The sequence below is a fragment of the Corvus hawaiiensis genome, chromosome 29 (assembly GCF_020740725.1).
Source record: "Corvus hawaiiensis isolate bCorHaw1 chromosome 29, bCorHaw1.pri.cur, whole genome shotgun sequence".
NCBI classification, from domain to species: Eukaryota; Metazoa; Chordata; class Aves; order Passeriformes; family Corvidae; genus Corvus; species Corvus hawaiiensis.
In genome coordinates, this window is record NC_063241.1 from 429,914 (window position 1) to 442,998 (window position 13,085).

A 13,085-nucleotide genomic window follows, 5' to 3' on the forward strand; every position below is an offset into this window, starting at 1 on the left:
CCCCAGGCGAGGGTGCCCCTGCAGCCCGGCCGGCCTTCTCCCTGGGGGGCTGGAGGCCACGGCCTTCACCATATCCCTGCAACCCCGTATCCATAGACAAGACACCTCGTGCCCTCAAGACTTTTTTAATGGTGTGTTAGGGACTGTGGGGGAGACTGTGCTGCTGGCACATGGTGGTGGGGGATACCCGGCAGGCACTGTCCCCCCAGTGTCCTTCTCCTTGGGCAACATCCCAATGTCTGGGTCGATGGTGGTGTTGACTAGAACGATGGAGCCCTGTTCTGTCAGGACGTCGCTGTCCTCCTCCGGGTAGTGGAAAGCCACAAAGAGCTGGTACAGGAATGCGCCCACGGCGGCCCCCAGCAGTGGTGCTACCAGTGGCACCCACCACCACCCGTTGCCCCTGCTGAGGACGGGACAGAGTGGGCTGGGGATCATCCCTGCCATCCCCACCTCACCCCCTTCCCTCTACCCACCTGAAGACCTCCGGGCCCCAACCTGCCACATAGGTGAAGAGCCGGGGCCCGATGTCCCGCGCAGGGTTCAGGGGGCAACCACAGTTGGACCCCATGGAAGACTCAATGGAGAGCACCAACAGAGCCACGACCACTGGTTCCAGGCCCTTGGGGACAGCCTTGTTGCGGGTGTCCATGATGCCCATGATGACCACAATCAGCACCCCTGTGCCAATCACCTGCAGGGACAATGCAGCAGCTCAGCACCATGGGGACTGGCACAATTGGAGGGGGCTGAGGGAGCTGACAGTGGCACCCACCTGGTCCAAGAAGCCATTGGCAATGGAGACATAGTCAGCTGGGTAGGTGGCAAAGATGGAGGCAGTTTCTCGGGGGCCAGAGACAGTAAGGGTCCCGTTGCTGTAGTGCCAGATGGCATCTGGGGGACAGAGGCAGAGCATGTCCATGAGCCTGGCCAGCCCAGCATCACCGTGGGGTTCCCTTGCCCAATGCTGCTCCCCCATACCATAGTAGAGGATGTAAACAGCTCCAGCAGATAGGAAAGATGCCAAGGTCTGCACAAACATAAAGATGGGAAACTTCCACCAGGGAAACTGCTCCATCAGGCACATGGCAAAGGAGAACGCCGGGTTCATGTGGGCCCCTGCAATGGAGTAGGGAGAAGGGCTGGGAGTGGAGGGTCCTGGGGGACTCGGTGCCAGGGGATAGCAAGAGCTGGGACCCCTTCCTCTGTCTCACCAGAGATTCCTCCCGCTATGTAGATGCCTGCCATGACGGCCAGGGCGCCTGCCAGGTAGCTGGTGAGGAGGTTCCCCTTCATCTCAAAGCTGGTGATCTTCTGTGCAGCACCGCTCAGGGTGATTATCTGTAGAAGAGGGATGTAGCCACACCTTAGCCCTGGTGGCCCTGGGCTGAGAACCTCCCATTGCTGATACTGCAGGGCAGCAAGGCGAGGGCTATGCTGGTGCTACCCCCATGGTTTTGTTCCTCAATACTTGGGACACCAGACAGGGACTGGCAGGGAGGTGGTTACTGCTCTCACTTATGGTTTTGATGGCAAAGCAACCAACTTATAAGCAATTAAGTAAAGTGCTTCTGTGGGGAGGTGGTGGGGAAGAGGTGCCACGACACAGCCACAGGGACACCATTTGCTATCATGGGATGCAGCCCAAATGCTAAGAACAGCACCAGAGCCCCAGCCTTTGCCTGCTCGGAGGCACACACTGCCCACCACCACACCCTAATTACACCAGAGCCATGGCACAGGGCAGACCATGCTGTGGGAACAGGGTCCAAGTGGGAGGACAGGCAGTGCTGAGTTGCACATTTGAGTGTGGGGCAGCCCCAAACCCCTCCAACTCCAAGGGTCAAGCAGCAGAGCCCTGGGACCCCTGGCGTCTGCCACCACCCCACCGTCAGCCCTGTCCCACCCACACGGCCCCCCCATCAGCCCCAGCCCACCCGCGTGCCCTGCTTACAATGAGCACGAAGGTGGACAGCAGCTCAGCCAGGCATTCCCGCACCAGCTGACTCCGGATGCGGAGCAGAGCCCGGGCCCTTGACAAGAAAGAAGTGGTGCCCATAAGTGCTGACTGGTAAGGGGCAGTGGTGACTGCAGCGGTGACAGCAGCAGTGACAGCAGCGGCAGCAGTGAGGGTGGTGTAGGTATCTCATTTGCAGCAGATTTTATGAGCCCCAGAGCCAGGTGCATGATAACGTGCAGACTTTAAACCAATCAGGGCTGCACCAAGGGAGACAGACGCCTGACAGGGAACAGAGTCCTGTGTGGGGCCAGGGACACTTTGTGATGATGCTGCACCTCAGTAGGGCCAGGCCTGGTGGGAGCACCCTGATCCCCAAGTGGCCATGGGGAGCTAAGACCTCACTCAGGTGAGCAGGCACAGGTATTTCCTGGCCAGGAATCCCCTTAATCCCTGCCACATCCCCACCCAAGCCACAGCTGCAGTCAACACTAATAAAGAGGCCTTGGAAAGGTCTCTGGGCTGGGCCAGGCGCTCGAGTGGCCCAGGGGAGGCATTAACACAGCATCGGGCAATGAAATGGGAGAGGGAGGTAAGAAGGGAGCAGTGCAGGCACAGGAACCCAGCAACCACCTGCACCCCTGAGGCAGTCCCCCAGAGACGTCCTGGTGGCCAGGGGGAATCTGCCTCCAAACCCATGAGATTCCAGTCTGAAGGAGCATGGCAGGTCACCGTTCAGCATAAATAGACTTTATTGCTCTGTACACACATACACTTGGCCCCCACTGGGGTCCCGGTGGCTCCGCAGCACTGCAGAGGGTAGGCAGCCTCCAGCCCAGGCACCACTTCCCAGCAGGATCTAACCCATCTACAACAAAAACAGGTGGTGAGAAGAGGCTGCTGCCCACTGCCTGCTCTGACGGCCCTGGCAAGTCCAGCGTCCCCCCAGCCTGCACCTGTCGCACATATGGGCTGCTCAGTCAGGACTGGGCACAGCTACCAGCTCGAGAACCAGCGTCGGAAGAAGCTGCCCAGCGCAGATGAGGGGTCGCTCAGGTTGGGAGCATGAAGCTCGTCTTGCTGCGGCCACGTGCCAGCGAACTGTGCCAGCTCCTCTGGGAGGGCACGGAGAACTCCATCAGTGGGGCCCCCGTCCACTCCTTGCGTCCTCCCCAAACCTCACTCACGGTCATCCATGTTGACCACGTCCTCCCGGTAGTCCTTGTTGTGCCCATCCTCCTTGGTGGTGGTGATGAAGGCCTGGTCCCCCCTCCGGCGCGTCACTGTTGTCTCCCGGCGGCCCTGGCTGTCCTGCACAGTGCGGCGCTCCTCTACCGCCTGTGCAGAGTGCCAGGCCCTGAGACACTCCCCGGCCACGGGGACCGTGTCCCCAGGTCTCCCAAAGCCCTGCTGCACCTGCAAGGACACTCACCCCATCAGGGAGAGTCACTTTGGTGACAGAGACACTCTGGAAGTAAGAGTGGGACTTGGGCTCGTTGGGTCTCAGGATGGTCCCCAGCCCCACGGAGGAGACCTGGGAGTCCAGGTCTGGGGGAAGATGTGAGATGGTGGCTGCAGCATGGGGATGTGCCCCAGAGGCTGTGGCAGCACAGGTGGTGGAGCAGCGAGGGCAGAGACCCCCCAGCCCCAGCACCCACCTTGATCTTCCTTGAGGCCAGGAGGAGCCCGGTGAGCATCTTCCAGCTGCAAGACAAAGCCAGGCACCACTGACGCCAGTGACAGGAGGCAAAGCGCCACACTGGGGCAGCACTGCAACAGCACAGAGCTGGCCACCACTGTTGCGCCTGCGGGAGGCAGACCCCAGACCCCTCACCCACCCCTAAGAAGGGTCTCCATGGCCGGGCCAGATCGCCAGCGCTCCCAGAGCTCCCCGGGGCCGCGCTGGCAGGGGCGCTCTCCGGGTGCTTCAGCATCGAGTCCCGCAGCGGTCGCCCCGCGCTGCCTCCATCGGGGCCGGGCAGGGCGGACTCTGGGCACCAGAAGGGCCCAGGGGGTCGGTCAGGCCGAGGGGCTCTGAGCGGCCCCAAGCGTCTCGTTGAGCCCTTCCCGCACCCACCGAAAGGCTGCTGGGGATCGGCCCAGAACCCCCCGAAGACGCCCAGGAGCTCGCCCATGTCCCGGAACAGCTCCTCGAAGGCGCCGCGGGGCGAGCCAGGACTGAATCCGAAGCCGAAGTCCTGGGGGGGCTGCGACATGGATGGGCCGCCATCCTCCTCCTCCTCGTCCCACGCCGCGCCGCCGAACAGCGGGTCCCGTGGTCTGCGGGACCGCGGCACTGAGACACCCGGACAGCCCGGAGCAACCGGGGGCGGGCCGGTGCCGGGGGGGCAACTGGGGGCCGGGGGGTTGAAAGAGGGACAGGGTCTGTGCGGGCGGGGCCGGGGGGACCCAGGGGCCGGGCCGGGCGGGGTCCCGGTACCTGCAGCGCCCCGGGAAGCCGAAGAAGCCTCGAAACGCGTCGTAGAAGCTCATCCCGCTCCGGGCCCCGCCGGATCCCACGCCCCCGTCCCGCCGCCGCGCCCGGGCCGCGCTGCCGCAAAGCGCCGCGGCCGCAAAGCGCCGCCGGGTGTCGCGAGGCAGCGGGGCCCGGCCCGTGCCCCCCGAGGGCCGGAGCCCGCCCCGTCCGACCGTACGGGCCCCGTGCCCGCGCTACCCCGGGCCTGGGTGTGTCCCGGGGCCCCCGTGGGGGGCGGGTGCTGCCGGAACCAGGGCGGGAGGGCTGGCGGGTAGCGGGCTCCATGCAGCAGCCCGGCTCTGGCCCCCAGCTGAGCTCCGTGAGGCCAGCGCAGCCCTGCCGCTCCCCCCCCAGCCCCACACAACACAGGAGGGCTCCAACTCCGCCCCCCAGGGCCGCAGGGGCTCCCCAAAGCCGCAGCCCCTTACCTTGCAGCGAGGAGGCTGAGGGGAAGCACAGGGTCAAGGGCAGCTGAGCAGGCGCTGCGGGGACAGGCAGCGCTTCCAGCCGCACCAGTGGCCCCACTGCCCTCCCCCGACTGTCCCGCTGGCCTCGGGGGGAAGAGGGGGAGCACCCCTCAACCTCCAAAAGGAGGACCAGCAGCACCAGACTGGTGGGGACATCAGGCAGAGCACAGTACGAGGCAGAAATGAAGGGTGAGGGCCTCAGGGAAGGGAGGGGTAGGATAGTGGCATTATCTGTGCACTGGCATCCTGCTGCCCACTGCTGCAGCTGGGCAAAGGAAAAATCCACAACAGGAGGGCACAAAAACATCAGCAAGACGCTGGGGGGGGAGGGGGAAGCACTGCCCCCAGTGCCCAGGGCCTCCCACCCCCTGCACCAAAAATAGGGAACGAGGCTGAGAAGGTGGAAAAAATACACACATCACTTTGTGATCTTTATTCTCTTCAGTAAATCCCCACTTGGGGCTGCAGCTGAAGGGATCAGGTAGAACTGAAAAATACAAGATCTGGACTGCATAGAAAAAAACCAAAACAAAACAAACAAAAACCCAAACCAAACAAACAAAAGCCCACAAATCAAATCAAAACCAAAACAAAACAAAAAAAACCCCAAAACAACAACAAAAAAAACCCAAAAAAAAAACAAAAAAAAAAAAAAAAGAAAAAAAAAAGAAAAAAATCCCCAACCCAAAAGCAGAAGATACTTACAGCGTGCAAGCAGGGCAGGACCTGCACTCTGGGCCCGTGAGGATGGAGGGACATAGATGGAGAACATAAAATACCGGGGGGGGCCCCCCGTGACGGGCGGGGGGGGGGAGAAATGAGAGAACTAGAGGACAGCATGGGGTTTTTGTTTTTATATACAAGACACATTTATCCATTAAATTTAGAACACGGTACAAAAAAAACACTTCAACTAATTAATCTTACAATGCTGCTCATATCAATTACTGGTCTTAATCCTAATAATAAGGGGGTTTGCTGTAGGCGACTCGCAGCTTCCACTCCTTTGGATCTGAGAGGTTCTGGGGCAGCAGGATGGGAGAGGGGATAGAAAGGAGTAAAAACCAAAAAAGGCCCCTACGGCAAACGGTTCAGATCTGAATGCAGAGAGAGAAAAAAAAAAAAAAAAAGGGGAAAAAAAAAAAAAGAAAAAAATACAAATTCTATATTACATACAACAGGAAAGTGGCTGAAGACAGACAACGCAGAGGTGCCTGCAGCCTGCCCTGCGGGGCCCTGCTGGGGCTGGGGGCCCGGGCGCTCCCCACCGCAGGGCTCTCTCCTCCCTGGGATCCTTCGTCATCATCGGGGTCGCTGGGATTCTCTTCCGGAAGCAAGTGGTGGCGAGGGGCCCAGGCCTCAGTTGGCGCCCCAGCTGTAGCTGTTGTAGGCGGACTTGTTGGCCTGGGATTTCTGGGGGATGGAGCTACCTTGGCTGCGCTGCCCGGAGCCGCTCTGTGGGAAAGGGCAGAAGGAGAAGCAGGTGGTGAGTGCAGGGGAACCACCCCCAGCCTACTCCACAGGGCAGTGCTGGCACGCCTCGGCCCCAGAAGAAGACACTTTGGACAACAGCTCCTTGGCAGCCGCCACTCTGGCTCAGCCCAGCTGAGCTCCCCGGCGCTGGGGCAGGGGCTGCCTCTGGCAGTGCACAGCTGCACCGTCCGTGCCCCAGCAGCCCCAGCACCCTCCCTGGGCTCCGCTCCTTCCTCCAGGCCAGCGGCGCACAGGCCCACGGACAGCTCGCGCCGGCCGCCGAGCAGCAGGGAGGGGGGAGACAGGGAAGGGTGGGTGCGGGTTGTGTCTGCACGTGGGTGTGTGTGTGCACATACTGACTGAGGGCCTCTCTCCTCGCCTCGCGGGGCCACGGGGCAGAAGGAAGGGGCGATGTGATCCTGGGGAGCCTTAGGGGCGGGGCAGACCCCAGGGCAAGTGCAATGCATTTTCAGAGAGTTCATTACCTGATCTTCCTGCTGGCGTTGGCAGCACAGTATCATCTGCAAATATGGAAGCTGTTGCAGTACCAGGATATGTAAAATAAAGGGACAAACTATGACAATAGAAATCCATGGTTAGACCTGAAAGCTCCTGCAGGGTCGTGGCTATGGCGAGTAACCCCTTTGGTGCTGACCTGCAGAGCTGCCCCTCTGAGGATGGCGGAGGTCAGGGTGCCCCAGATGTGTCTGCATGAGGGGGCACTACCTGGCCATACCTGGTGCAGCCCAGCAGCAGGGGGGTTGTGCCAAGTACCCACCCTGGCAGAGCGCACCCCAGGCCTTCCTTCTCACCTCGTCCTCTTACCAGCCCTGTGTGTATGTGCAGGTGTGAGCGTGTGCATGTCACTGCGTGTGTCCGCTGCAGAGCATGAGGGAGGGAGGCAGGGAGGGAGAGGGGGACCAGGGGAGTAAAGGGGGAGCAAGAGCCCTAGGAGATACCCCAGCAAGGGGCTCAGGCACCAGGGGCATCGCTTACCTGCCCGTCCTGCTGCAGGTGGTGGTGGAGGATCTGCGAGTGAGGCTGCTGATGCGGGGTCAGGATGTGCATGAAGGGGGTGGGGGGGTATGCCGCCGCTGTTGCAGGGTTGATAGGGCCGCCGCTGCCCAGCGCCGAAGGCAGGTTGAAGGAGGCTGCTGGGGTTCCAGTGTGAAATCCCTGCTTCTCGAAGGATTGCTAAGAAGGAGATGCCAATGGCAGAATAAGGGCTGGCAGTGTGCCCCTCCCCATCTCTACACATCACAGGCCCAGAGTCAGCATGTGATACAGAGAAAGGACAGAGTCTCTTCCTATGGCTCTTTCTGGACTTGGAATTGCTCTAAGCTGGGAAAAGTCAAGCATTTCCCTTCTCCAGGCTGACTGATCCAAGGGGAAGAGACCTCATTGCCCAGGGAGGCTGTCTCAGAGCTTGGCTTCTCTTCCCCAGCAATGCACTCCTGCCCACTCACAGACACTAACCTGAGTTTTGGAGTAGACAGAGCCCGAGATATCCGGCACACCTGTATTACTGGATGTCACGGATACACCTGGGGAGAAGGGAGAGGTGGGTGTTAGGCAGCAGCCACTGGGCCAGCAGAAGCTGCTTGCTGCCAACACCAGCAGGACCTGGTGGAGAGCTCCAGTGGTCAGAGGTCTGCAGACAGATTGGCCTGGGCAGCCAGGCCCTGGCATGACCACATGCAAAGCACCCATATAAGTTATTTTGATCTGGAGACACACTGTTTCAAAATGCCTCCAGAAACCAGCTGAAGGGCTGGCTGCCATCCAGAGAAACACATGGAAAACAGCAGCTCTGAGGAGAGCTGGGGAACACAGTGGACAGACAGGGAAACAAACCCACAGCGTGTGGCACAGCAGCAAGAACAGCCCAAAAGCTTCTTGTATGTAAAACAGCCAATTGCATGTAAAGGCAACTCAGCTGTGGGCTGGGATGGCTGGTGCAGTGACTGACAACACAAGCCCCACAGGGTGTCAGCTGTCTGTAAAAGAGGGTGGCCCAGAGGACACCTCAGCCATCATTTAATGCCTGGAAAAAGTGCTGAAATGAAAGCAGTCTGAAGGACTCAGCATCAGGTGAAAGCTGAAATACCTTTGCAAAGGAAAAACAGTATCTTGAAGGGCTCTAATGCAGTGAAAAAAGGGACAAGAGGAATTTAAAGGCTGGAAGAGGGAGCCAAATGCAGCCCTGAGTAAGTCAGCCACACACCAACCAAGTACCAAGACAGGCGGCAGGTTTGTGACCTTCCTGTACCTTTGAATCAAGGACACTTCCCTAGAAGGTGTCTGCCAAACACTGGGGGGAAACAAGTTCAAATCCAGAACAATTGCTGTTCTGTTAATCACGTATAGGCAGTTAAAAAACCCAAACAAAACCGAACAATTCAGCAGCTTAAGCTTCTGATAGGGGTCCAAGGGCCCAGACAGCTGACTGTGGGACACAGAGGAGGGCATGAAGTGATCTATAACCCCCAAACCTGCCCCAGACCTGGATGCAGAACAATCCTGGGCCTTTCTAAGGATAATCAAACTACTTGGGAGTGGCACCCCTGGCATTTTTCCTCTATTACTGCTGTAAGACAGCACTCCCTATCACAGCCAGTAAGACTGGGAGCAAGCCCTGCTGCTGTGGAAGGTGCTCTTGTGGGTCTCTTACCAGTACTGTACCCATGAGAGCCATAGCCACTGGGCTGCTGGAAAGGGGTTGCTGATGCATTGACGCTGACATTCACACCATGCTGCTTGGAAGAGGTAGGAGCAACCTACAGAACAGAGAGGAACAGAGTGAGGAGAAGCTTTGCTGTGCCACCCTTCTGCCCTTGCCTTGGGAAATCCCAAGGCCTTGCCTCTGGGAAACTCACAGGGAACACGGCGGGCCCATACTGGAAGGTGCTGGGGAGCCCTGGTACCCCTGTGTAGTATGGCAGACTGGTGTAACTGTAGCCAGGAGGCAGCGCCGGGTTCAGGAACGTCTGCTGCGTGGTGTGGTGAGTCTGGGTCTGGCTCTGCTGAGGCTGTGCCAGAGTTGTTGCAGGAGCAGGAGAAGAGGCATCACCTCGGCCAAATTTTGTTAAGTCACCTGAAACGGAGGTGAAAGGAGAGTGAAGAACAGATGCTAGATCCTGGCCTGTTCCAACACAGCCCGAAGGTGACCCAGTCTTTTGATAAGCAGTGACTTCACCTTCCCCCCACACCTCCTACCACTGCCAAGGACTGTGGCCCTCAGGAACCCTCAGACCTTTGTACACTGATAAGGCAAAACTGTTAATTGCTCCTTGGCCCTAACAGGACTACAGAGACAAAGGAATACACAGTAGCTAAGCCCAAATCTGGCACTGGATAAACCTGCCAGCAGAGCCTGATGCTAGAGCTCTCCCTCATCCTTCTCCATGCACCAGCAGCAGGACTGAACACTACCCAGATCCCTGCCTGGGCTGTGCAGGGCTTGGCTGCAGGGCTGGGGGAAGCTCCCTGTGCTGATCTGGATGAGCACCTGCTTGGCTCTTCCATGCAAACACTCTCCAATTCAGAGCTCACATAGTGCCATGCTCTGAGCTTGTCATTTCAGCCTCAGCTGGGCAAAAGCACTTCCATAGGAACCAGCTCCTGCCAAAGTTGAGGAGAAGTGGTGCTGGAAAAAGAGCAAACCTCAAAATGCAACAATTCCTAAAGCCTGTGAAAGCTCAGCACAGTCACTGCCCACTGGGGATTGGCAGTGCATTAACGCACCTGCCAAGGTCAGTGAGAGATCATGCACCCACTGGGCTCTTGGGTTGAGTTTGACAGGTCCCAAATTTCTCACTTGCTTTCTCCATGAGACTGTCCCATAGAAAAAAAGAGTAATTTCTCCGTATTTTGTGTTTCTTTGTATTTTTACTCTCAGTACTTGAGAAGCACTGCTTACCACCTGCCTCACAACCACCTGGAAAGCAGTTCCCCAGTAGTAGGCCTTGCAGAACCTTTCAGCCCTTCCTCGCTCCCTTTCCAACTGCCCCATTAACTCCTACTTTGCCCACCTCTTCCCAGTATCAGACCTTGACACAATCAGATGCCCAAAGGGAAGGCAAGAATTTAGCTGTGAGAAGCATGCTCCAAACCAAAAGCAGTGCAGGAGGCACAGTGCAGATGTAGCTCCAGTGGACAAAGACACAGGACACTACTAGAAGCAGCACAAACCCTGATGGGATGGGAATCAGAACAGTCTTTTTCCCTACCAGAATATGGATTGCTGCTCAGGCTGCCATCTCTTCCAGTCAGTGGTGTGGTGGGTGTAGGGAATGGGATGCTGTAGTAATCCTGATGAATAAAACCAAAAGGAAAATACATTTTATCAGCTCTGTCCAAAGTACAAGGCAGTATCTTTTGAGAGAGAGGAATTTCTGTACTGCAGCTGCAAGATACCAGCCACATCCAGGCTGATCATAACCTACAGCAGCCCCAGGTTTTTGTAGCATGTACCATCCCCCTCATCTGGCTATGAGAAGAACCAGATAAGGTCTACTGGTATGCAGTCCTTAAACTGCCTGGACCTTCCCCCTGGCCCCTGCTTCACAAGAAATTGGACACGTTCTATTGCTAAATAAAGCCCATTCTCATTAGGTATTTACTCATTGGCTCAGTCATGGATCAGAGGTGAATCTTTTATAACAGTACTGCTGCTGTAACTCATGCTCCCTGGCTCCACAAGGAATGCTGCTGTATGAGTAACTCATGCTCCCCACGTGCCAAGGAACAACTGATTAACTCCTCACTGCTGCTACGGAGAGGTGCATCCACTCAGCACCCCATTCTGCCAGCTCTTCAGGACTGCCCACAGCTGACCTGTCTCTACCCAAGCAGCACCAGTGGAAGTGGTGTGTCCTGTCATTCTGCAGTACTCACCAATGGGAATCTTGTCTGGAGCATTTGCAAGTCATCATATCCGTACACCTGTGGCTAGAAAAAGAGCCAGAGATGACATTAGGGACACGGAATAGATAATGACAACTAATTTTAGATTAAACATTTAGATAAAAGTGAGAGAAAACCAGAAGTAGGTGGTCAACAGCCACATGAGCCACCAGGTGCAGGCAGCCAGAGGCTCTATGCAGGTTGATGCTGCCGGAAGTTTGTGTGAGTTGTTCAAAGGAAAGTGCTCCAGACCACAAAGCCAGCCAGCAGTTTTTTTCTGGAAATCATCTCAAGACTAAAATCTGTCCTCACCTTCAGGAGAGGGTGTGACACACACCTTTAGGCTTTGTGGCCATTGTTATCCTTGCCCTGACTCTTTGCCCTTTGTCACATCACATTTCTAACATAGCTCTGTGCTTCCACACACTGTGCTCTGCCCAAGGGCTGCTGCTCCTCACATGCTGGAGAGGCTGCAGAGAACAGGCACATAGATTCTGCTCTGGGGTGGTCACAACACATTTACCCCCATGGGCACATGGATATCATGGAAAAAACAGCAAGGCAGCCCTGCTAGGCTATGTCAGAGTTTTTGCTTTCTCCACGATGCTACATCCCTCCCTGCTGCAGAGGGAGACGGGAGGGACCTGGTGGCATGACACCACTGCAAAGTTCCACTCACCGGATAGGCATGTAGCAACCCTGGAGCCATGATGTATGGATTAGGCAACAACGGTGGGACTCCAGGAGGGAGATTGGGAGGGGCTTTTCCTGAAAAAGGAAGAGAAAAGAAAAGCTCCACAGTGAAACAAACAGCAAAAGCTCGCTCTCTTAGCCCTCACACCCTCCTTCAGTACAGCAGTACCCAGGAAAGTACCTGACGTGGTTGCAACGGAGCTGCGAGTCGAGGCCGTCACGGTGGAGTTGCTGCTGAGGCTGAGGCCCAGGCTGCTGACACTGCTGAGGCTGGATGAAACGCTGACAGCTGGTGGGGCTGCTGACACCGTGCTGGAGGAGGTGGAGAAAGTACTAGCAGAAGAATGGAGGCTTGCTTCACTCTCCACACTTGTGTGCTAGGGAAGGAAGGGAGGAGAGTCAGGGGACCAGGAAGATGGAACCAAGGCACCGCAGGACACTCTCTACACAGAACATTGTGCAGCTCTGGCTGCATCTGGAAGTTTCTGCAGTGAACCTGGCTTAAGTCCAAACTCCTGACAGTAGCCAACCCCCAATGCTTACAAGCCTCTCTCGTGGTTACATCCCAACACATCTGTCTGATGAGAGGAGCAGGGCTTGACACCACATTTGCAGCAGGAAGATTTATTCTGCTGCAGAAGCTGATACCCAGGAACTGTACTGCAAGAACTCCAGCAGTAGAGATGTTTGGTTACAATGCATCAACTACCAGCTTGCTCTGAATGTGGCTGTGACTGCAGCACCTTCAAGGGCTACTACAGGCTCAAAAGAAGGCACTGCTCAGTCAGAAACAGGCAGAGTATCAACAGCCTTGAGCCACAGATGCACAGACAGTGTTCTGACATAACCCCGTGTCCTCTCTCTCCACACAGCACCCAAACTCCAGCAGGACAGCCAGCAGCCTGGCAGCTCCCATCACCACCACAGCCCCAAGGTCAGGCACCCCAGCAGATCCTGCCAAGTCGAGCAGAAATGTGGTACACAGTGCAAGAGCATACCCAGACTCACCAGAAGAGTTGAAGTTGATGTTCGCCCAGAGGATGTGGATGAGGACAGACTGTTCTGCTGGGTGGGTAATGCACTGCAGGAAAAGAAATAAAAGGCTGTCAAACCA

General features: G+C 57.0%; 2 protein-coding genes across 15 annotated transcripts in view; both read right to left on the minus strand.

Annotated features, from left to right (window-relative positions):
• Window positions 1-109: 109 nt before the first annotated feature.
• Window positions 110-4,512, minus strand: AQP10 (aquaporin 10). Of its 2 annotated transcripts, XM_048288402.1 has the most exons (8): window positions 4,398-4,512; window positions 4,035-4,237; window positions 3,796-3,947; window positions 3,616-3,661; window positions 3,390-3,505; window positions 3,145-3,295; window positions 2,914-3,072; window positions 2,692-2,825 (listed from the first exon to the last, which is right to left on the minus strand). In XM_048288402.1, the coding sequence occupies exons 1-7, from the start codon at window positions 4,448-4,450 to the stop codon at window positions 2,954-2,956; spliced, it is 840 nt and encodes a 279-aa protein (XP_048144359.1). In that variant the 5' UTR covers window positions 4,451-4,512; the 3' UTR covers window positions 2,692-2,825; window positions 2,914-2,953. The 2 variants fall into 2 exon arrangements, with proteins under 2 accessions (XP_048144358.1, XP_048144359.1); XM_048288401.1 differs by lacking the exons at window positions 3,145-3,295; window positions 3,390-3,505; window positions 3,616-3,661; ... (1 more) ...; window positions 4,035-4,237; window positions 4,398-4,512 and adding exons at window positions 110-406; window positions 477-694; window positions 776-894; window positions 982-1,119; window positions 1,215-1,341 and having other exon boundaries at window positions 1,955-2,825; window positions 2,914-2,936.
• Window positions 4,513-5,318: 806 nt separating this feature from the next.
• UBAP2L (ubiquitin associated protein 2 like) overlaps window positions 5,319-13,085 on the minus strand; it is a 30,506-nt gene continuing 22,739 nt past the window's right edge. For 7 of the 13 annotated variants that reach the window (XM_048288386.1, XM_048288387.1, XM_048288388.1 and 4 more), the window contains 11 exons: window positions 12,980-13,052; window positions 12,153-12,348; window positions 11,958-12,046; window positions 11,270-11,323; window positions 10,603-10,684; window positions 9,250-9,467; window positions 9,045-9,150; window positions 7,850-7,917; window positions 7,370-7,567; window positions 6,859-6,909; window positions 5,319-6,355 (listed from right to left, as the gene is read on the minus strand). In XM_048288386.1, the coding sequence (XP_048144343.1) occupies window positions 6,260-6,355; window positions 6,859-6,909; window positions 7,370-7,567; window positions 7,850-7,917; window positions 9,045-9,150; window positions 9,250-9,467; window positions 10,603-10,684; window positions 11,270-11,323; window positions 11,958-12,046; window positions 12,153-12,348; window positions 12,980-13,052 (1,231 nt within the window). In that variant the 3' untranslated portion in view covers window positions 5,319-6,259. The remainder of the gene's footprint in view (window positions 6,356-6,858; window positions 6,910-7,369; window positions 7,568-7,849; window positions 7,918-9,044; window positions 9,151-9,249; window positions 9,468-10,602; window positions 10,685-11,269; window positions 11,324-11,957; window positions 12,047-12,152; window positions 12,349-12,979; window positions 13,053-13,085) is intronic. The other 6 variants (XM_048288392.1, XM_048288398.1, XM_048288395.1 and 3 more) reach the window with 2 other exon arrangements.

Excerpts from the sequence above, each read along its gene's own strand:
- AQP10 (XM_048288401.1), bottom strand. The coding sequence starts at position 2,059 with ATGGGCACCACTTCTTTCTTGTCAAGGGCCCGGGCTCTGCTCCGCATC. Across the intron at positions 1,342-1,954 it reads TGTCCACCTTCGTGCTCATT|ATAATCACCCTGAGCGGTGC; the intron begins GTAAGCAGGGCA and ends CCTCTTCTACAG. Across the intron at positions 1,120-1,214 it reads CATAGCGGGAGGAATCTCTG|GGGCCCACATGAACCCGGCG; the intron begins GTGAGACAGAGG and ends ACTCCATTGCAG.